Genomic DNA, 24,282 nt, shown 5'->3' on the forward strand with positions numbered 1-24,282 from the left:
CTGCAAACTTCGCACCCCGACCCGCCTGCAAACTTCGCACCCCAACCCGGCCACAAGCCTCATACCCGACCCGCCTGCAAACTTCGCACCCCGACCCGCCTGCAAACTTCGCACCCCGACCCGCCTGCAAACTTCGCACCCCAACCCGCCTGCAAACTTCGCACCCCGACCCGCCTGCAAACTTCGCACCCCAACCCGGCCACAAGCCTCGTACCCGACCCGCCTGCAAACTTCGCACCCCGACCTGCCTGCAAACTTCGCACCCCGACCCGCCTGCAAACTTCGCACCCCAACCCGGCCACAAGCCTCATACCCGACCCGCCTGCAAACTTCGCACCCCGACCCGCCTGCAAACTTCGCACCCCGACCCGCCTGCAAACTTCGCACCCCGACCCGCCTGCAAACTTCGCACCCCGACCCGCCTGCAAACTTCGCCCCCCGACCCGGCCGCAAGCCTCGTACCCGACCCGCCTGCAAACTTTGCCCCCCGACCCGGCCACAAGCCTCACACCCTGACTTGCCCACAAGCCTCCGACATTAATCGGAACCGATTTAATGAAAATTTGTACGCAGGCTTTCTTTTCTGATTTTTGTTGTATGAAAACGGTACACATGTAGGGCCAGTTCACACCATAGAAACGCAATCTGGATGCGTTCCAGGTGCTTTTATTGAAGGCACATTTTTGACGCGTTTTTGGTACGTTTTTAATGAAGTCCAGTGCTTTATATCACTTTTTTTATTAACCTTAGATAAGGACACTGGACTGCATGTGGTGTGATCTGGCCCTAAATCAAAACTGTTCTTTTCCCGCACGAGAATATCTTTGGAGTTTGTCCCTTCGGTAATTTTCGTACCAATAGTTTGGAATCGGCCGTGAAAAGTTGTGTACACACCATATGAAAATTGTATGAAAATTTCCTATGGGGGACGGTGATACCGAATCCCTCGCTGTGAGGCGTCTGGTGAATCTCCTATGGGGGACGGTGATACCGAATCCCTCGCTGTGAGACGTGAATCTCCTATGGAGGACGGTGATACCGAATCCCTCGCTGTGAGACGTGAATCTCCTATGGAGGACGGTGATACCGAATCCCTCGCTGTGAGATGTGAATCTCCTATCGGGGACGGTGATACCGAATCCCTCGCTGTGAGATGTGAATTTCCTATGGGGGACGGTGATACCGAATCCCTCGCTGTGAGACGTGAATCTCCTATGGGGGACGGTGATACCGAATCCCTCGCTGTGAGACGTGAATCTCCTATGGAGGACGGTGATACCGAATCCCTCGCTGTGAGACGTGAATCTCCTATGGAGGACGGTGATACCGAATCCCTCGCTGTGAGACGTGAATCTCCTATGGGGGACGGTGATACCGAATCCCTCGCTGTGAGACGTGAATCTCCTATGGGGGACGGTGATACCGAATCCCTGGTTGCGGTAACCACCCAGGAAGTATTTCTTTCTCCTCTAATCCCGCTCTTGGATTTCTTTGGGAAGGTGAACTTTTCACCCAGACATTATGGATTTTTACAAAGAAAAGCGTAATCCTTATCTGGCCATGAAATGGGATTCGGTGAAGGGAGCAGATGTTCGGCTTAGGAGAGTGAAGGAGAAGTGCTGAAAGATCCTGCAGGGTGCCGGTCACACCTGTGTACACACTTCCTTCAGGAGAGGATCCTCCACCTCCATGACCCTTCCTAATCCTTTTACCGCCAATTATTAGTTTGGTTTAAATAAAATGATATTATAGGCTAATTGTTTGTTTGCGCCTTGAGTGGCCGAGGTCGGCGAGAGGTCTCCTCGCAAGTCTCCGAATATTTCCACCCAAAGGAGGCCGGCCTCTCCCACCGCCGTGTACAATGGGAAGCTTCCGGAATACCGGCATCTCAAACCCTCACATTTCACACATCTGTAGATTCAGGAAAACCTCGGATTGCCAGGATAATTCCTTCCGGAAACACGCTTGTAATCCAAAGCACTTGTGTATCAAAGTGAATTTTCCCATAAGAAATAATGGAAACTCGGATGATTCGTTCCACAACCATTTATTGATCCTTCAGTTTATAGTCCATATAAAAAGATTCTAGCGATGTGATTGGTTGTGTGACCATAAAATCTCCACCCACAAATGGAATCCTCCACAAGGGGATCAGAAGCAAAATCCAGCCGGAGCTCCAGAGTATAAAAGAGAAGAGAGGCGCCCCTAAGTGTAGCAATATGGTTACATTTAATGAAGGGACAACATTTAGCAACTCTCATGGTTGATGATTACAAGAGGCACATCTAAGTATGGAGGGATCCGGGGTAATACGATCCACATAGACCATCCCCCGCACCGCTGTCCGTCTGCAATCGTGACCGGGAAGACTACCCTGCAGTACAGCGATCTGAACGTGAGGCTTGAACCGCTCGTGGAAGTGGCGACATCAATGGCGGTGCGGAGGATGGTCTATGTGGACAGCGTTACCCCGGGTTTCTGCATACTTCGATGTGTCTCTTTTAATCATCAGCCATGTGCGTTTCTAAATGTTGTCCCTTCATTACATGTAACCAGATTGCTACACTTAGAGGAGGAGCCTCTCTTCTCTTTTATACTCAGGTGTGACATGACACTGCTCTTATATCAAGACATCGCTTGTATACCAAGACATCGCTTGTATATCAAGACATCGCTTGTATACCAAGACATCGCTTGTATATCAAGTCATCGCTTGTATACCAAGACATCGCTTGTATATCAAGTCATCGCTTGTATATCAAGACACCGCTTGTATATCAAGACATCGCTTGTATATCAAGACATAGCTTGTATATCAAGTCACCGCTTGTATATCAAGTCACCGCTTGTATATCAAGTCATCGCTTGTATATCAAGACATCGCTTGTATATCAAGGCATCGCTTGTACACCGACATCGCTTGTATATCAAGACACCGCTTGTATATCAAGACATCGCTTGTATATCAAGGCATCGCTTGTATATCGAGGCATCGCTTGTATATCGAGACATCGCTTGTATATCGAGACATCGCTTGTATATCAAGGCATCGCTTGTATATCAAGACATCGCTTGTATACCAAGACATCGCTTGTATATCAAGTCATCGCTTGTATATCAAGACACCGCTTGTATATCAAGACATCGCTTGTATATCAAGACATAGCTTGTATATCAAGTCACCGCTTGTATATCAAGTCACCGCTTGTATATCAAGTCACCGCTTGTATATCAAGTCATCGCTTGTATATCAAGACATCGCTTGTATATCAAGGCATCGCTTGTACACCAAGACACCGCTTGTATATCAAGACATCGCTTGTATATCAAGGCATCGCTTGTATATCGAGGCATCGCTTGTATATCGAGACATCGCTTGTATATCGAGACATCGCTTGTATATCAAGGCATCGCTTGTATATCAAGACATCGCTTGTATACCAAGACATCGCTTGTATATCAAGGCATCGCTTGTATATCAAGACATCGCTTGTATATCAAGACATCGCTTGTATATCAAGGCAAAATGTATTTAAAAATGTTGCTTGTCTTTCAAAACGCTCTCAAACCAAGTCACTCTCAAACCAAGGTTTTCCTGTATTCATAAAGTCCACGGAACGTTCCTAAAGACTTCTTCCCGTCCGCTTTGGATAGGAAAGGGTTAATCCCGGGCAGTTCGGATTTGCGCACTATTGGGGAAATTTCCCTTTACTTCCTCTCCCGGAGGAGGAAATATCTCCAGAATGGGAGGAGTCCCCAGAAGTGTCCCCATTGGAGGATTCCAGCTGGCCATACACTCAGGATTTTAGGTGGGGTCCAATCGATGATCATTTTCCGCAGTGATGAGAACGTTTTCTTGAACAAATTTCTAACGGAAATCGGCGATTTTATTTGGCAAAAGTCCAAAATCGATTGTTAAATCAAATGACATTTTAGCTACTTTTGAGCAACTTTCATCAAAGTCTTCAAATGTACTGAGAATGTTCCTAAGGGGGAGGCGAGCTTCACACTCCTCCCCTCCTGTTCTGGGGCCTGACCCTCCCCTAATATCCAGCACCAAATATGGCGTTCTATAACCCTAAATCCTCCCCCCTCCCCCTCCTGCCTCCCCTTTAATCTCCTGGACTGAAATGGCTTCTTCTAATTTCACTGCACACTGTAAGATTCGCACAGTATGCTTCAGAAGCTGCAGCAAGTCAGATAGAGCCCCGCCCCATTTCCTGGCTGGAGGACATCCAGCGTCATCTATCCCTTTTCTCCAGCCTGGGTGTATCTCCTATTAATGCTCTGGTGAGCAGAGGCGTCCCTAGGGGGGGGGCAGAGGGGGCCCTGACACCCCCCCCCCCAACATCATGCTGTGCCCCACCATGTGCCCCCCCAAAAAAAAATATATATATATTTTTTTTGTGTGCAATTTTTGTATTTTGCTCCCCGAGAGGGAGAGCGTCCCCAGTCAGCTCTGCGGGGGATTCCTCCCCCTCCCTCTGCTCGCCATCACTGCATAATGTGAGCGCTCAACCAGATATTCTAGCCTGGACCGTGTTTAAGTGTGTGCACTGCAGACTGCAGTACACTGTAATCACTGAACTACATTATCTCCATCCCTTCTCTCCCCCATCTGTCTCCCTCCCCCTCTCCTGTTCTTTCAATTCACAATTTACTTTCACTTTCAGTTAGGCAGATAATATACGGTGCAAATTTCTTTCCTTCATCCACAGATTGCAGGGAAGAAACTTGCATGATTCCCCCATCAACAGACACTGGTGACGGGAATATCCCTCCTGCCCAGCGATTGTATTCTCCCGACAAACAGTGATTATCACCAGTGACTATACAGCAACCACTAGTGATAAGAGAATCTGCTCATTAATGGTTCAAATCTCAGCCAGTTTCTGCTGAACCAGCTGAGATTTAAACTGTCTATGGCTGGTCTTAGCTCTTAGGCAGCCCATACATTGATTAGCACTGTGGAGTGTCGGCTTCCTGGCGGGATCGGGCATGTGGGATTTCAAACACCCCCGAGCCCATCTCTATTGGTTGTAGACAGTTGAGCTCCCTGCAGGTTGCTTAGCAGCAGTGGACCCTTCTCTGACATGCTGATCGGGATCCAGGTGATGCTCTTAGTCACATCCTAGTCATAAATATCAGAGATTTTACTGATCAAAGCCCACACTTTACAGGCATAGAGCCCACACTTTACAGGCATAGAGCCCACACTTTACAGGCATAGAGCCCACACTTTACAGGCATAGAGCCCACACTTTACAGGCCTAGAGCCCACACTTTACAGGCACAGAGCCCACACTTTACAGGCATAGAGCCCACACTTTACAGGCATAGAGCCCACACTTTACAGGCATAGAGCCCACACTTTACAGGCCTAGAGCCCACACTTTACAGGCACAGAGCCCACACTTTACAGGCACAGAGCCCACACTTTACAGGCACAGAGCCCACACTTTACAGGCATAGAGCCCACACTTTACAGGCATAGAGCCCACACTTTACAGGCACAGAGCCCACACTTTACAGGCATAGAGCCCACACTTTACAGGCACAGAGCCCACACTTTACAGGCACAGAGCCCACACTTTACAGGCACAGAGCCCACACTTTACAGGCCTAGAGCCCACACTTTACAGGCACAGAGCCCACACTTTACAGGCACAGAGCCCACACTTTACAGGCACAGAGCCCACACTTTACAGGCACAGAGCCCACACTTTACAGGCATAGAGCCCACACTTTACAGGCACAGAGCCCACACTTTACAGGCATAGAGCCCACACTTTACAGGCATAGAGCCCACACTTTACAGGCATAGAGCCCACACTTTACAGGCACAGAGCCCACACTTTACAGGCACAGAGCCCACACTTTACAGGCATAGAGCCCACACTTTACAGGCACAGAGCCCACACTTTACAGGCACAGAGCCCACACTTTACAGGCACAGAGCCCACACTTTACAGGCATAGAGCCCACACTTTACAGGCCTAGAGCCCACACTTTACAGGCCTAGAGCCCGCACTTTACAGGCATAGAGCCCGCACTTTACAGACATAGAGCCCACACTTTACAGACATAGAGCCCACACTTTACAGGCCTAGAGCCCACACTTTACAGGCACAGAGCCCACACTTTACAGGAATAGAGCCCACACTTTACAGACATAGAGCCCACACTTTACAGACATAGAGCCCACACTTTACAGGCCTAGAGCCCACACTTTACAGGCCTAGAGCCCACACTTTACAGGCCTAGAGCCCACACTTTACAGGCCTAGAGCCCACACTTTACAGGCATAGAGCCCACACTTTACAGGCATAGAGCCCACACTTTACAGGCCTAGAGCCCACACTTTACAGGCCTAGAGCCCACACTTTACAGACATAGAGCCCACACTTTACAGGAATAGAGCCCACACTTTACAGGCCTAGAGCCCACACTTTACAGGCCTAGAGCCCACACTTTACAGGCCTAGAGCCCACACTTTACAGGCCTAGAGCCCACACTTTACAGGCACAGAGCCCACACTTTACAGGCCTAGAGCCCACACTTTACAGGCCTAGAGCCCACACTTTACAGGCCTAGAGCCCACACTTTACAGGCCTAGAGCCCACACTTTACAGGCATAGAGCCTACACTTTACAGGCATAGAGCCTACACTTTACAGGCACAGAGCCCACACTTTACAGGCATAGAGCCCACACTTTACAGGCCTAGACCCCACACTTTACAGGCATAGAGCCCACACTTTACAGGCATAGAGCCTACACTTTACAGGCATAGAGCCTACACTTTACAGGCACAGAGCCCACACTTTACAGGCATAGAGCCCACACTTTACAGGCCTAGACCCCACACTTTACAGGCATAGAGCCTACACTTTACAGGCACAGAGCCCACACTTTACAGGCATAGAGCCCACACTTTACAGGCCTAGACCCCACACTTTACAGGCCTAGAGCCCGCACTTTACAGGCATAGAGCCCGCACTTTACAGACATAGAGCCCACACTTTACAGACATAGAGCCCACACTTTACAGGCCTAGAGCCCACACTTTACAGGCACAGAGCCCACACTTTACAGGAATAGAGCCCACACTTTACAGACATAGAGCCCACACTTTACAGACATAGAGCCCACACTTTACAGGCCTAGAGCCCACACTTTACAGGCCTAGAGCCCACACTTTACAGGCCTAGAGCCCACACTTTACAGGCCTAGAGCCCACACTTTACAGGCCTAGAGCCCACACTTTACAGGCATAGAGCCCACACTTTACAGGCCTAGAGCCCACACTTTACAGGCCTAGAGCCCACACTTTACAGACATAGAGCCCACACTTTACAGGAATAGAGCCCACACTTTACAGGCCTAGAGCCCACACTTTACAGGCCTAGAGCCCACACTTTACAGGCCTAGAGCCCACACTTTACAGGCCTAGAGCCCACACTTTACAGGCACAGAGCCCACACTTTACAGGCCTAGAGCCCACACTTTACAGGCCTAGAGCCCACACTTTACAGGCCTAGAGCCCACACTTTACAGGCCTAGAGCCCACACTTTACAGGCCTAGAGCCTACACTTTACAGGCATAGAGCCTACACTTTACAGGCACAGAGCCCACACTTTACAGGCATAGAGCCCACACTTTACAGGCCTAGACCCCACACTTTACAGGCATAGAGCCCACACTTTACAGGCATAGAGCCTACACTTTACAGGCATAGAGCCTACACTTTACAGGCACAGAGCCCACACTTTACAGGCATAGAGCCCACACTTTACAGGCCTAGACCCCACACTTTACAGGCATAGAGCCTACACTTTACAGGCACAGAGCCCACACTTTACAGGCATAGAGCCCACACTTTACAGGCCTAGACCCCACACTTTACAGGCACCGACCGTAAACCCGCTGATCTCCAATCACACCGAGCGTAAACCCGCTGATCTCCAATCACACCGAGCGTAAACATACTGATCTCCAATCACACCGAGCGTAAACCCGCTGATCTCCAATCACACCCTTCCATACACATCCGGGATTTTTTTTGGACCATCATGTCCTGTGAGACCATCGGGTAACCAGCGATCTTCTCCTGTGGTACACGCCCTTCCCTTGGACCATCATGTCCTGTGAGACGATCGGGTAACCGGCGATCTTCGTCTGTGGTACACGCCCTTCCCTTGGACCACCATGTCCTGTGAGACGATCGGGTAACCGGCGATCTTCGTCTGTGGTACACGCCCTTCCCTTGGACCATCATGTCCTGTGAGACCATCGGGTAACCAGCGATCTTCCTCTGTGGTACACGCCCTTCCCTTGGACCACCATGTCCTGTGAGACCATCGGGTAACCAGCGATCTTCCTCTGTGGTACACGCCCTTCCCTTGGACCACCATGTCCTGTGAGACGATCGGGTAACCAGCGATCTTCCTCTGTGGTACACGCCCTTCCCTTGGACCACCATGTCCTGTGAGACGATCGGGTAACCGGCGATCTTCTCCTGTGGTACACGCCCTTCCCTTGGACCATCATGTCCTGTGAGACGATCGGGTACCCGGCGATCTTCGTCTGTGGTACACGCCCTTCCCTTGGACCATCATGTCCTGTGAGACGATCGGGTAACCGGCGATCTTCGTCTGTGGTACACGCCCTTCCCTTGGACCATCATGTCCTGTGAGACGATCGGGTAACCAGCGATCTTCGTCTGTGGTACACGCCCTTCCCTTGGACCACCATGTCCTGTGAGACCATCGGGTAACCAGCGATCTTCCTCTGTGGTACACGCCCTTCCCTTGGACCACCATGTCCTGTGAGACGATCGGGTAACCAGCGATCTTCGTCTGTGGTACACGCCCTTCCCTTGGACCACCATGTCCTGTGAGATGATCGGGTAACCAGCGATCTTCGTCTGTGGTACACGCCCTTCCCTTGGACCACCATGTCCTGTGAGACGATCGGGTAACCAGCGATCTTCCTCTGTGGTACACGCCCTTCCCTTGGACCACCATGTCATGTGAGACGATCGGGTAACCAGCGATCTTCCTCTGTGGTACACGCCCTTCCCTTGGACCACCATGTCCTGTGAGACGATCGGGTAACCAGCGATCTTCCTCTGTGGTACACGCCCTTCCCTTGGACCACCATGTCCTGTGAGACGATCGGGTAACCGGCGATCTTCCTCTGTGGTACACGCCCTTCCCTTGGACCACCATGTCATGTGAGACGATCGGGTAACCAGCGATCTTCCTCTGTGGTACACGCCCTTCCCTTGGACCACCATGTCCTGTGAGACGATCGGGTAACCGGCGATCTTCGTCTGTGGTACACGCCCTTCCCTTGGACCACCATGTCCTGTGAGACCATCGGGTAACCAGCGATCTTCCTCTGTGGTACACGCCCTTCCCTTGGACCATCATGTCCTGTGAGACGATCGGGTAACCAGCGATCTTCGTCTGTGGTACACACCCCTTCCCTTGGACCACCATGTCCTGTGAGACGATCGGGTAACCGGCGATCTTCGTCTGTGGTACACGCCCTTCCCTTGGACCACCATGTCCTGTGAGACCATCGGGTAACCAGCGATCTTCCTCTGTGGTACACGCCCTTCCCTTGGACCATCATGTCCTGTGAGACGATCGGGTAACCAGCGATCTTCCTCTGTGGTACACACCCCTTCCCTTGGACCACCATGTCCTGTGAGACGATCGGGTAACCAGCGATCTTCCTCTGTGGTACACACCCCTTCCCTTGGACCACCATGTCCTGTGAGACGATCGGGTAACCGGCGATCTTCTCCTGTGGTACACGCCCTTCCCTTGGACCATCATGTCCTGTGAGACGATCGGGTAACCAGCGATCTTCCTCTGTGGTACACGCCATTCCCTTGGACCACCATGTCCTGTGAGACGATCGGGGAACCAGCGATCTTCGTCTGTGGTACACGCCCTTCCCTTGGACCATCATGTCCTGTGAGACGATCGGGTAACCAGCGATCTTCTCCTGTGGTACACGCCCTTCCCTTGGACCACCATGTCCTGTGAGACGATCGGGTAACCGGCGATCTTCGTCTGTGGTACACGCCCTTCCCTTGGACCATCATGTCCTGTGAGACGATCGGGTAACCGGCGATCTTCGTCTGTGGTACACGCCCTTCCCTTGGACCATCATGTCCTGTGAGACGATCGGGTAACCAGCGATCTTCTCCTGTGGTACACGCCCTTCCCTTGGACCACCATGTCCTGTGAGACGATCGGGTAACCGGCGATCTTCGTCTGTGGTACACGCCCTTCCCTTGGACCACCATGTCCTGTGAGACCATCGGGTAACCAGCGATCTTCCTCTGTGGTACACGCCCTTCCCTTGGACCACCATGTCCTGTGAGACGATCGGGTAACCGGCGATCTTCGTCTGTGGTACACGCCCTTCCCTTGGACCACCATGTCCTGTGAGACCATCGGGTAACCAGCGATCTTCCTCTGTGGTACACGCCCTTCCCTTGGACCATCATGTCCTGTGAGATGATCGGGTAACCGGCGATCTTCGTCTGTGGTACACGCCCTTCCCTTGGACCATCATGTCCTGTGAGACGATCGGGTAACCGGCGATCTTCGTCTGTGGTACACGCCCTTCCCTTGGACCACCATGTCCTGTGAGACCATCGGGTAACCAGCGATCTTCCTCTGTGGTACACGCCCTTCCCTTGGACCACCATGTCCTGTGAGACGATCGGGTAACCAGCGATCTTCCTCTGTGGTACACGCCCTTCCCTTGGACCACCATGTCCTGTGAGATGATCGGGTAACCAGCGATCTTCCTCTGTGGTACACGCCCTTCCCTTGGACCACCATGTCCTGTGAGACCATCGGGTAACCAGCGATCTTCCTCTGTGGTACACGCCCTTCCCTTGGACCACCATGTCCTGTGAGATGATCGGGTAACCAGCGATCTTCCTCTGTGGTACACGCCCTTCCCTTGGACCACCATGTCCTGTGAGACGATCGGGTAACCAGCGATCTTCCTCTGTGGTACACGCCCTTCCCTTGGACCACCATGTCATGTGAGACGATCGGGTAACCAGCGATCTTCCTCTGTGGTACACGCCCTTCCCTTGGACCACCATGTCCTGTGAGACCATCGGGTAACCAGCGATCTTCCTCTGTGGTACACGCCCTTCCCTTGGACCACCATGTCCTGTGAGACCATCGGGTAACCAGCGATCTTCCTCTGTGGTACACGCCCTTCCCTTGGACCACCATGTCCTGTGAGATGATCGGGTAACCAGCGATCTTCCTCTGTGGTACACGCCCTTCCCTTGGACCACCATGTCCTGTGAGACGATCGGGTAACCAGCGATCTTCCTCTGTGGTACACGCCCTTCCCTTGGACCACCATGTCATGTGAGACGATCGGGTAACCAGCGATCTTCCTCTGTGGTACACGCCCTTCCCTTGGACCACCATGTCCTGTGAGACCATCGGGTAACCAGCGATCTTCCTCTGTGGTACACGCCCTTCCCTTGGACCATCATGTCCTGTGAGACGATCGGGTAACCAGCGATCTTCTCCTGTGGTACACGCCCTTCCCTTGGACCACCATGTCCTGTGAGACGATCGGGTAACCGGCGATCTTCCTCTGTGGTACACGCCCTTCCCTTGGACCATCATGTCCTGTGAGATCATCGGGTAACCGGCGATCTTCGTCTGTGGTACACGCCCTTCCCTTGGACCACCATGTCCTGTGAGACCATCGGGTAACCGGCGATCTTCGTCTGTGGTACACGCCCTTCCCTTGGACCACCATGTCCTGTGAGACGATCGGGTAACCGGCGATCTTCGTCTGTGGTACACGCCCTTCCCTTGGACCATCATGTCCTGTGAGACCATCGGGTAACCAGCGATCTTCCTCTGTGGTACACGCCCTTCCCTTGGACCATCATGTCCTGTGAGACGATCGGGTAACCAGCGATCTTCTCCTGTGGTACACGCCATTCCCTTGGACCACCATGTCCTGTGAGACGATCGGGGAACCAGCGATCTTCGTCTGTGGTACACGCCCTTCCCTTGGACCATCATGTCCTGTGAGACGATCGGGTAACCAGCGATCTTCTCCTGTGGTACACGCCATTCCCTTGGACCACCATGTCCTGTGAGACGATCGGGGAACCAGCGATCTTCGTCTGTGGTACACGCCCTTCCCTTGGACCATCATGTCCTGTGAGACGATCGGGTAACCAGCGATCTTCTCCTGTGGTACACGCCCTTCCCTTGGACCACCATGTCCTGTGAGACGATCGGGTAACCGGCGATCTTCGTCTGTGGTACACGCCCTTCCCTTGGACCATCATGTCCTGTGAGACGATCGGGTAACCAGCGATCTTCTCCTGTGGTACACGCCCTTCCCTTGGACCACCATGTCCTGTGAGACGATCGGGTAACCGGCGATCTTCCTCTGTGGTACACGCCCTTCCCTTGGACCATCATGTCCTGTGAGATCATCGGGTAACCGGCGATCTTCGTCTGTGGTACACGCCCTTCCCTTGGACCACCATGTCCTGTGAGACCATCGGGTAACCGGCGATCTTTGTCTGTGGTATACGCCATTCCTCTGCCGTTTGGTCACTCTCGCTGCAGCCATTGGAGACACACACAGGATTGCCCGGGTTCCATCGCGGTTCCACCACACAAAGCTCTGACCCATCTGAACGTCGGTTCTCCGGGGTTCAAACTCTCCGGTAAGCCCCTCCCCTATCGGCGGCGGGTTTCTCCTCACGGTAATTCATTTCAATGCTCCTTGAACTCTCCCACCTCTTTATCACCAGGCTCCGGAATTCACCAATATTATTGCTGGACTCTTCTAGAGTCAGATTTGTCTTTTTATATTTTTACACTATTTGTGTTTTTCACACATTTATTTATATATTTATGTGACGTTTTCACTTCACTTTTATTGTCATATTTGAAGTTTTATGCCTTAATTAGCGCTCCACTTTTTTGTTTTCAGCATATATACATAAAATACATTCAATAAATTGATCTTCATATCCAAACAAAAGGTGCAAACTGATTTGGTCTCTACATGTTTCGCCATTTCACAGGCTTCTTCAGGAGAATATCATGCACTATGTATAAAATCACTGAAATGAAAACATGTGGAGACCAAATCAGTTTGGATATGAAGATCAATGTATTCTCTGTGTTCCTCCTCAATGATCTTTTCATCTCTTTCTTGCGCCTGAAAGTCTCTTCCATGTTCCATAGTTTCTATACACTGACAATAATTCCGGATTCGGATCGATTTGCTTCGTCATGCCGCCGCCTTATTGTCTCCTGACTGATGTTTTTGTATTTTTTTGTTTATGAAGCCAGAGGTTTCTAAGGCTGCTTTCACACTGAGGCGTGCAGCCGCGGTGACGGTATAGCCACGCTATTTGTAGCGCGGCTATACCGTCGTATTTACCGCGATATTCGGGCACTAGCGGTGAGGTTTTAACCCCTGCTAGCGGCCGAAAAAGGGTTAATACCGCGGTATTGATTTCAATGGGAAGGCACGGTATAGGAGCGCTGAACACACCGCTCCTATACCGCGGTAAAGATGCGGCTAGCAGGACTTTTGGAGCGCAGCTGCTAGCGCACCGCTTCAGTGTGAAAGCCTTCGGGCTCTCACATTGAACACTGCAGGGCAGGTTTTTTCATGCGGTATAGCAGCGCTATTTTTAGCTCTGTACCGCATGAAAAACGCCCCAATGTGCAAGGGGTCTTATCCTCAATTGCTGCTATAACTTGATTGGGTGAATGTATGTGATCGGAGGGTGAATGCATGTGATCGGAGGGTTATGTGATCGGAGGGTTATGTGATCGGAGGGTTATGTGATCGGAAGGTTATGTGATCGGAGGGTTATGTGATCGGAGGGTGAATGCATGTGATCGGAGGGTTATGTGATCGGAGGGTTATGTGATCGGAAGGTTATGTGATCGGAGGGTTATGTGATCGGAGGGCTAATGTATGTGATCGGAGGGCTAATGTATGTGATCGGAGGGCTAATGTATGTGATCGGAGGGCTAATGTATGTGATCGGAGGGCTAATGTATGTGATCGGAGGGCTAATGTATGTGATCGGAGGGCTAATGTATGTGATCGGAGGGTGAATGTATGTGATCGGAGGGTGAATGTATGTGATCGGAGGGTCGGAGGGTTATGTGATCGGAGGGTCATGTGATCGGAGGGTTAATGTATGTGATCGGAGGGTCGGAAGGTTATGTGATCGGAAGGTTATGTGATCGGAAGGTTATGTGATCGGAAGGTTATGTGATCGGAAGGTTATGTGATCGGAGGGTTATGTGATCGGCGGGTTATGTGATCGGAGGGTTATGTAATCGGAGGGTTATGTGATCGGAGGGTTATGTGATGGGAGGGTTATGTATTGGGAGGGTTATGTGATCGGAGGGTTATGTGATCGGAAGGTTATGTGATCGAAGGGTTATGTGATGGGAGGGTTATGTGATCGGAGGGTTATGTGATGGGAGGGTTATGTGATCGGAAGGTTATGTGATGGGAGGGTTATGTGATGGGAGGGTTATGTGATCGGAAGGTTATGTGATGGGAGGGTTATGTGATCGGAGGGTTATGTGATGGGAGGGTTATGTGATCGGAGGGTTATGTAATCGGAGGGTTATGTGATGGGAGGGTTATGTGATCGGAAGGTTATGTGATGGGAGGGTTATGTGATGGGAGGGTTATGTGATGGGAGGGTTATGTGATGGGAGGGTTATGTGATGGGAGGGTTATGTGATCGGAAGGTTATGTGATGGGAGGGTTATGTGATCGGAGGGTTATGTGATGGGAGGGTTATGTGATGGGAGGGTTATGTGATGGGAGGGTTATGTGATGGGAGGGTTATGTGATGGGAGGGTTATGTGATCGGAGGGTTATGTAATCGGAGGGTTATGTGATGGGAGGGTTATGTGATCGGAGGGTTATGTAATCGGAGGGTTATGTGATGGGAGGGTTATGTGATCGGAAGGTTATGTGATGGGAGGGTTATGTGATCGGAGGGTTATGTGATGGGAGGGTTATGTGATGGGAGGGTTATGTGATGGGAGGGTTATGTGATGGGAGGGTTATGTGATCGGAAGGTTATGTGATCGGAGGGTTATGTGATGGGAGGGTTATGTGATCGGAAGGTTATGTGATCGGAGGGTTATGTGATCGGAGGGTTATGTGATGGGAGGGTTATGTGATGGGAGGGTTATGTGATGGGAGGGTTACGTGATCGGAAGGTTATGTGATGGGAGGGTTATGTGATGGGAGGGTTATGTGATGGGAGGGTTATGTGATCGGAGGGTTATGTGATGGGAGGGTTATGTGATGGGAGGGTTATGTGATCGGAGGGTTACGTGATCGGAAGGTTATGTGATGGGAGGGTTATGTGATGGGAGGGTTATGTGATGGGAGGGTTATGTGATCGGAACGTTATGTGATCGGAGGGTTATGTGATCGGAAGGTTATGTGATCGGAAGGTTATGTGATCGGAGGGTTATGTGATCGGAAGGTTATGTGATCGGAGGGTTATGTGATCGGAGGGTTATGTGATCGGAAGGTTATGTGATCGGAGGGTTATGTGATGGGAGGGTTATGTGATGGGAGGGTTATGTGATGGGAGGGTTATGTGATCGGAGGGTTACGTGATCGGAAGGTTATGTGATGGGAGGGTTATGTGATGGGAGGGTTATGTGATCGGAGGGTTATGTGATGGGAGGGTTATGTGATGGGAGGGTTATGTGATGGGAGGGTTATGTGATGGGAGGGTTATGTGATGGGAGGGTTATGTGATGGGAGGGTTATGTGATGGGAGGGTTATGTGATCGGAGGGTTATGTGATGGGAGGGTTATGTGATCGGAGGGTTATGTGATCGGAAGGTTATGTGATGGGAGGGTTACGTGATCGGAAGGTTATGTGATGGGAGGGTTATGTGATGGGAGGGTTATGTGATGGGAGGGTTATGTGATCGGAGGGTTATGTGATCGGAAGGTTATGTGATCGGAGGGTTATGTGATGGGAGGGTTATGTGATCGGAGGGTTATGTGATCGGAGGGTTATGTGATCGGAGGGTTATGTGATCGGAGGGTTATGTGATCGGAGGGTTATGTGATGGGAGGGTTATGTGATGGGAGGGTTATGTGATGGGAGGGTTATGTGATCGGAGGGTTATGTGATGGGAGGGTTATGTGATGGGAGGGTTATGTGATCGGAGGGTTATGTGATCGGAGGGTTATGTGATGGGAGGGTTATGTGATGGGAGGGTTATGTGATGGGAGGGTTATGTGATCGGAGGGTTATGTGATCGGAGGGTTATGTGATCGGAGGGTTATGTGATGGGAGGGTTATGTGATGGGAGGGTTATGTGATGGGAGGGTTATGTGATCGGAGGGTTATGTGATGGGAGGGTTATGTGATGGGAGGGTTATGTGATGGGAGGGTTATGTGATCGGAGGGTTATGTGATCGGAGGGTTATGTGATCGGAGGGTTATGTGATGGGAGGGTTATGTGATCGGAAGGTTATGTGATGGGAGGGTTATGTGATGGGAGGGTTATGTGATGGGAGGGTTATGTGATCGGAGGGTTACGTGATCGGAAGGTTATGTGATCGGAAGGTTTCCTTTCTGTTGTAGTTTGCTGGAACTCTCTCGGATGGTCTCGGGAAGACGATGGACAACAGACACCAGACGGAGCGGGAATACATTCGGTATCACGCAGCCACGAGTGGAGAACATCTGGTGGCCGGGATTCATGGACTTGCTCACGGTATGTGAAGGAATGAAATGTAATTTCTTCACTATGAAGTCACACTGAGGAAGTCTCACATTTATAGAAGGACTTCCAGAGGTTCTCTTCTCATATGTGATGCATTTCTATGGTTGTGGCGGAGGTGGGATTGTAGGTTGTGGAGGAGGTGGGATTGTAGATTGTGGCGGGGGTGGGATTGTGGCGGAGGTGGGATTGTAGATTGTGGCGGAGGTGGAATTGTGGCGGGGGTGGGATTGTAGATTGTGGCGGAGGTGGGGTTGTAGATTGTGGCGGAGGTGGGATTGTAGATTGTGGAGGTGGGATTGTAGATTGTGGCGGAGGTGGGATTGTAGATTGTGGAGGTGGTGGGATTGTAGATTGTGGCGGAGGTCGGATTGTAGATTGTGGCGGAGGTGGGATTGTAGATTGTGGCGGAGGTGGGATTGTAGATTGTGGCGGGATTGTAGATTGTGGAGGAGGTGGGATTGTAGGTTGTGGAGGAGGTGGGATTGTAGGTTGTGGCGGAGGTGGGATTGTAGATTGTGGCAGGATTGTAGATTGTGGCGGAGGTGGGATTGTAGATTGTGGAGGAGGTGGGATTGTAGGTTGTGGCGGAGGTGGGATTGTAGATTGTGGCAGGATTGTAGATTGTGGCGGAGGTGGGATTGTAGATTGTGGCGGAGGTGGGATTGTAGATTGTGGAGGAGGTGGGATTGTAGATTGTGGCGGAGGTGGGATTGTAGATTGTGGCGGAGGTGGGATTGTAGATTGTGGCGGAGGCGGGATTGTAGGTTGTGGAGGAGGTGGGATTGTAGGTTGTGGCGGAGGTGGGATTGTAGGTTGTGGCGGAGGTGGGATTGTAGATTGTGGCGGAGGTGGGATTGTAGATTGTGGCGGAGGTGGGATTGTAGATTGTGGCGGAGGTGGGATTGTAGCGGAGGTGGGATTGTAGGTTGTGGCGGAGGTGGGATTGTAGATTGTGGCGGAGGTGGGATTGTAGATTGTGGCGGAGGTGGGATTGTAGATTGTGGCGGAGGTGGGATTGTGGCGGAGGTGGGATTGTGGCGGAGGTGGGATTGTGGCGGAGGTGGGATTGTAGATTGTGGCGGAGGTGGGATTGTAGATTGTGGCGGAGGTGGGATTGTAGATTGTGGAGGAGGTGGGATTGTAGATTGTGGCGGAGGTGGGATTGTAGATTGTGGGGGAGGTGGGATTGTAGATTGTGGCGGAGGCGGGATTGTAGGTTGTAGCGGAGGTGGGATTGTAGATTGTGGCGGAGGCGGGATTGTAGATTGTGGCGGAGGTGGGATTGTGGTGGAGGTGGGATTGTGGCGGAGGTGGGATTGTAGATTGTGGCGGAGGTGGGATTGTGGCGGAGGTGGGATTGTGGCGGAGGTGGGATTGTGGCGGAGGTGGGATTGTGGCGGAGGTGGGATTGTGGCGGAGGTGGGATTGTAGATTGTGGCGGAGGTGGGATTGTAGATTGTGGCGGAGGTGGGATTGTAGATTGTGGCGGAGGTGGGATTGTAGATTGTGGCGGAGGTGAGATTGTAGATTGTGGCGGAGGTGGTTTTGTAGCGGAGGTGGGATTGTAGATTGTGGCGGAGGTGGGATTGTAGATTGTGGCGGAGGTGAGATTGTAGATTGTGGCGGAGGTGGGTTTGTAGCGGAGGTGGGATTGTAGATTGTGGCGGAGGTGGGATTGTAGATTGTGGCAGAGGTGGGATTGTAGATTGTGGCGGAGGTGGGATTGTAGATTGTGGCGGAGGTGGGATTGTAGATTGTGGCGGGGGTGGGATTGTAGATTGTGGGGGAGTTGGGATTGTAGATTGTGGCGGAGGTGGGATTGTAGATTGTGGGGGAGGTGGGATTGTAGATTGTGGGGGAGTCGGGATTGTAGATTGTGGCGGAGGCGGGATTGTAGATTGTGGCGGAGGTGGGATTGTAGATTGTGGCGGAGGTGGGATTGTAGATTGTGGCGGAGGTGGGATTGTGGCGGAGGTGGGATTGTGGTGGGATTGTAGATTGTGGCGGAGGTGGGATTGTGGCGGAGGTGGGATTGTAGATTGTGGCGGAGGTGGGATTGTAGATTGTGGCGGGATTGTAGATTGTGGCGGAGGTGGGATTGTAGGTTGTGGAGGAGGTGGGATTGTAGGTTGTGGCGGAGGTGGGATTGTAGATTGTGGCGGGATTGTAGATTGTGGCGGAGGTGGGATTGTAGATTGTGGCGGAGGTGGGATTGTAGATTGTGGAGGAGGTGGGATTGTAGATTGTGGCGGAGGTGGGATTGTAGATTGTGGCGGAGGTGGGATTGTAGATTGTGGCGGAGGCGGGATTGTAGGTTGTGGAGGAGGTGGGATTGTAGGTTGTGGCGGAGGTGGGATTGTAGGTTGTGGCGGAGGTGGGATTGTAGATTGTGGCGGAGGTGGGATTGTAGATTGTGGCGGAGGTGGGATTGTAGATTGTGGCGGAGGTGGGATTGTAGATTGTGGCGGAGGTGGGATTGTAGATTGTGGCGGAGGTGGGATTGTAGATTGTGGCGGAGGTGGGATTGTAGATTGTGGCGGAGGTGGGATTGTAGATTGTGGTGGAGGTGGGATTGTGGCGGAGGTGGAATTGTAGATTGTGGTGGAGGTGGGATTGTGGCGGAGGTGGAATTGTAGATTGTGGCGGAGGTGGGATTGTAGATTGTGGCGGAGGTGGGATTGTAGATTGTGGTGGAGGTAGGATTGTGGCGGAGGTGGAATTGTAGATTGTGGCGGAGGTGGGATTGTGGTGGAGGTGGGATTGTAGATTGTGGCGGAGGTGGGATTGTGGCGGAGGTGGAATTGTAGATTGTGGCGGAGGTGGGATTGTAGATTGTGGCGGAGGTGGGATTGTGGTGGAGGTGGGATTGTAGATTGTGGTGGAGGTGGGATTGTAGATTGTGGGGGAGTTGGGATTGTAGATTGTGGGGGAGGTGGGATTGTAGATTGTGGGGGAGGTGGGATTGTAGATTGTGGGGGAGGTGGGATTGTAGATTGTGGGGGAGGTGGGATTGTAGATTGTGGAGGTGGTGGGATTGTAGATTGTGATGGAGGTGGGATTGTAGATTGTGGCGGAGGTGGGATTGTAGATTGTGGGGGAGGTGGGATTGTAGATTGTGGCGGAGGTGGGATTGTAGATTGTGGCGGAGGTGGGATTGTAGATTGTGGGATTGTGGAGGTGGTGGGATTGTAGATTGTGGCGGAGGTGGGATTGTAGATTGTGGCGGAGGTGGGATTGTAGATTGTGGCGGAGGTGGGATTGTAGATTGTGGCGGAGGTGGGATTGTAGATTGTGGCGGAGGTGGGATTGTAGATTGTGGCGGAGGTGGGATTGTAGATTGTGGCGGAGGTGGGATTGTAGATTGTGGCGGAGGTGGGATTGTAGATTGTGGCGGAGGTGGGATTGTAGATTGTGGCGGAGGTGGGATTGTAGATTGTGGCGGAGGTGGGATTGTAGATTGTGGCGGAGGTGGGATTGTAGATTGTGGCGGAGGTGGGATTGTAGATTGTGGCGGAGGTGGGATTGTAGATTGTGGGGGAGGTGGGATTGTAGATTGTGGGGGAGGTGGGATTGTAGATTGTGGCGGAGGTGGGATTGTAGATTGTGGGATTGTGGAGGTGGTGGGATTGTAGATTGTGGCGGAGGTGGGATTGTAGATTGTGGCGGAGGTGGGATTGTAGATTGTGGCGGAGGTGGGATTGTAGATTGTGGCGGAGGTGGGATTGTAGATTGTGGCGGAGGTGGGATTGTAGATTGTGGCGGAGGTGGGATTGTAGATTGTGGCGGAGGTGGGATTGTAGATTGTGGCGGAGGTGGGATTGTAGATTGTGGCAGGGGTGGGATTGTAGATTGTGGGGGAGGTGGGATTGTAGATTGTGGCGGAGGTGGGATTGTAGATTGTGGCGGAGGTGGGATTGTAGATTGTGGCGGAGGTGGGATTGTAGATTGTGGCGGAGGTGGGATTGTAGATTGTGGCGGAGGTGGGATTGTAGATTGTGGGGGAGGTGGGATTGTAGATTGGGGCGGAGGTGGGATTGTAGATTGTGGCGGAGGTGGGATTGTAGATTGTGGCGGAGGTGGGATTGTAGATTGTGGCGGAGGTGGGATTGTAGATTGTGGCGGAGGTGGGATTGTAGATTGTGGCGGAGGTGGGATTGTAGATTGTGGCGGAGGTGGAATTGTAGATTGTGGCGGAGGTGGGATTGTAGGTTGTGGCGGAGGTGGGATTGTAGGTTGTGGCGGAGGTGGGATTGTAGGTTGTGGCGGAGGTGGGATTGTAGATTGTGGCGGAGGTGGGATTGTAGATTGTGGCGGAGGTGGGATTGTAGGTTGTGGCGGAGGTGGGATTGTAGATTGTGGCGGAGGTGAGATTGTAGATTGTGGCGGAGGTGGGATTGTAGCGGAGGTGGGATTGTAGATTGTGGCGGAGGTGGGATTGTAGATTGTGGCGGAGGTGGGATTGTAGATTGTGGCGGAGGTGGGATTGTAGATTGTGGCGGAGGTGGGATTGTAGATTGTGGCGGAGGTGGGATTGTAGATTGTGGCGGAGGTGGGATTGTGGCGGAGGTGGGATTGTGGAGGAGGTGGGATTGTAGATTGTGGCGGAGGTGGGATTGTAGATTGTGACGGAGGTGGGATTGTAGATTGTGGCGGAGGTGGGATTGTAGATTGTGGCGGCGGTGGGATTGTAGATTGTGGCGGCGGTGGGATTGTAGATTGTGGCGGAGGTGGGATTGTGGCGGAGGTGGGATTGTGGCGGAGGTGGGATTGTGGCGGAGGTGGGATTGTGGCGGAGGTGGGATTGTGGCGGAGGTGGGATTGTGGCGGAGGTGGGATTGTGGCGGAGGTGGGATTGTAGATTGTGGCGGAGGTGGGATTGTAGGTTGTGGCGGAGGTGGGATTGTAGATTGTGGCTGAGGTGGGATTGTAGATTGTGGCGGAGGTGGGATTGTAGATTGTGGCGGAGGTGGGATTGTAGATTGTGGCGGAGGTGGGATTGTAGGTTGTGGCGGAGGTGGGATTGTAGATTGTGGCGGAGGTGGGATTGTAGCGGAGGTGGGATTGTAGATTGTGGCGGAGGTGGGATTGTAGATTGTGGCGGAGGTGGGATTGTAGATTGTGGCGGAGGTGGGATTGTAGATTGTGGCGGAGGTGGGATTGTAGATTGTGGCGGAGGTGGGATTGTGGCGGAGGTGGGATTGTGGCGGAGGTGGGATTGTGGCGGAGGTGGGATTGTAGATTGTGGAGGAGGTGGGATTGTAGATTGTGGAGGAGGTGGGATTGTAGATTGTAGATTGTGGCGGAGGTGGGATTGTAGATTGTAGAGGAGGTGGGATTGTAGATTGTGGCGGAGGTGGGATTGTAGATTGTGGCGGCGGTGGGATTGTAGATTGTGGCGGAGGTGGGATTGTAGATTGTGGCGGAGGTGGGATTGTGGCGGAGGTGGGATTGTGGCGGAGGTGGGATTGTGGCGGAGGTGGGATTGTGGCGGAGGTGGGATTGTGGCGGAGGTGGGATTGTAGATTGTGGAGGAGGTGGGATTGTAGATTGTGGAGGAGGTGGGATTGTAGATTGTGGAGGAGGTGGGATTGTAGATTGTGGAGGAGGTAGGATTGTAGGTTGTGGCGGAGGTGGGATTGTAGATTGTGGGGGAGGTGGGATTGTGGGGGAGGTGGGATTGTGGCGGAGGTGGGATTGTAGATTGTGGCGGAGGTGGGATTGTAGATTGTGGCGGAGGTGGGATTGTAGATTGTGGCGGAGGTGGGATTGTAGGTTGTGGCGGAGGTGGGATTGTAGATTGTGGCGGAGGTGGGATTGTAGATTGTGGCGGAGGTGGGATTGTAGATTGTGGGGGAGGTGGGATTGTAGGTTGTGGGGGAGGTGGGATTGTAGGTTGTGGCGGAGGTGGGATTGTAGATTGTGGCGGAGGTGGGATTGTAGATTGTGGCGGAGGTGGGATTGTAGATTGTGGCGGAGGTGGGATTGTAGGTTGTGGCGGAGGTGGGATTGTAGATTGTGGGGGAGGTGGGATTGTGGGGGAGGTGGGATTGTGGCGGAGGTGGGATTGTAGATTGTGGCGGAGGTGGGATTGTAGATTGTGGCGGAGGTGGGATTGTAGATTGTGGCGGAGGTGGGATTGTAGGTTGTGGGGGAGGTGGGATTGTAGATTGTGGCGGAGGTGGGATTGTAGATTGTGGCGGAGGTGGGATTGTAGATTGTGGCGGAGGTGGGATTGTAGATTGTGGCGGAGGTGGGATTGTAGGTTGTGGCGGAGGTGGGATTGTAGATTGTGGGGGAGGTGGGATTGTGGCGGAGGTGGGATTGTGGCGGAGGTGGGATTGTGGCGGAGGTGGGATTGTAGATTGTGGCGGAGGTGGGATTGTAGATTGTGGGGGAGGTGGGATTGTGGGGGAGGTGGGATTGTAGATTGTGGGGGAGGTGGGATTGTGGGGGAGGTGGGATTGTGGCGGAGGTGGGATTGTGGCGGAGGTGGGATTGTGACGGAGGTGGGATTGTGGCGGAGGTGGGATTGTAGATTGTGGGGGAGGTGGGATTGTAGATTGTGGAGGAGGTGGGATTGTAGATTGTGGGGGAGGTGGGATTGTAGATTGTGGCGGAGGTGGGATTGTAGATTGTGGGGGAGGTGGGATTGTAGATTGTGGCGGAGGTGGGATTGTGGGGGAGGTGGGATTGTGGTGGAGGTGGGATTGTAGATTGTGGGGGAGGTGGGATTGTGGGGGAGGTGGGATTGTAGATTGTGGGGGAGGTGGGATTGTGGCGGAGGTGGGATTGTAGATTGTGGGGGAGGTGGGATTGTAGATTGTGGGGGAGGTGGGATTGTAGATTGTGGGGGAGGTGGGATTGTAGATTGTGGAGGAGGTGGGATTGTAGCGGAGGTGGGATTGTAGGTTGTGGCGGAGGTGGGATTGTAGATTGTGGCGGAGGTGGGATTGTAGATTGTGGCGGAGGTGGGATTGTAGATTGTGGCGGAGGTGGGATTGTAGATTGTGGCGGAGGTGGGATTGTAGATTGTGGCGGAGGTGGGATTGTAGATTGTGGCGGAGGTGGGATTGTAGATTGTGGCGGAGGTGGGATTGTAGATTGTGGTGGAGGTGGGATTGTGGCGGAGGTGGAATTGTAGATTGTGGTGGAGTTGGGATTGTGGCGGAGGTGGAATTGTAGATTGTGGCGGAGGTGGGATTGTAGATTGTGGCGGAGGTGGGATTGTAGATTGTGGTGGAGGTAGGATTGTGGCGGAGGTGGAATTGTAGATTGTGGCGGAGGTGGGATTGTGGTGGAGGTGGGATTGTAGATTGTGGCGGAGGTGGGATTGTGGCGGAGGTGGAATTGTAGATTGTGGCGGAGGTGGGATTGTAGATTGTGGCGGAGGTGGGATTGTGGTGGAGGTGGGATTGTAGATTGTGGTGGAGGTGGGATTGTAGATTGTGGGGGA

At 52.3% G+C, this 24,282-nt stretch overlaps 1 protein-coding gene across 1 annotated transcript in view; it reads left to right on the forward strand.

The window, feature by feature from the left end:
• The window catches only part of VPS13D (vacuolar protein sorting 13 homolog D), a 335,026-nt gene that overhangs the window by 242,666 nt on the left and 68,078 nt on the right, over nucleotides 1–24,282 (forward strand). Inside the window, exon 65 of the mRNA XM_040326719.1 lies at nucleotides 16,688–16,820. Coding sequence (XP_040182653.1) covers nucleotides 16,688–16,820 — 133 coding nt within the window. The remainder of the gene's footprint in view (nucleotides 1–16,687; nucleotides 16,821–24,282) is intronic.

Source organism: Rana temporaria, chromosome 10 (genome assembly GCF_905171775.1).
Source record: "Rana temporaria chromosome 10, aRanTem1.1, whole genome shotgun sequence".
Taxonomy (NCBI): Eukaryota; Metazoa; Chordata; class Amphibia; order Anura; family Ranidae; genus Rana; species Rana temporaria.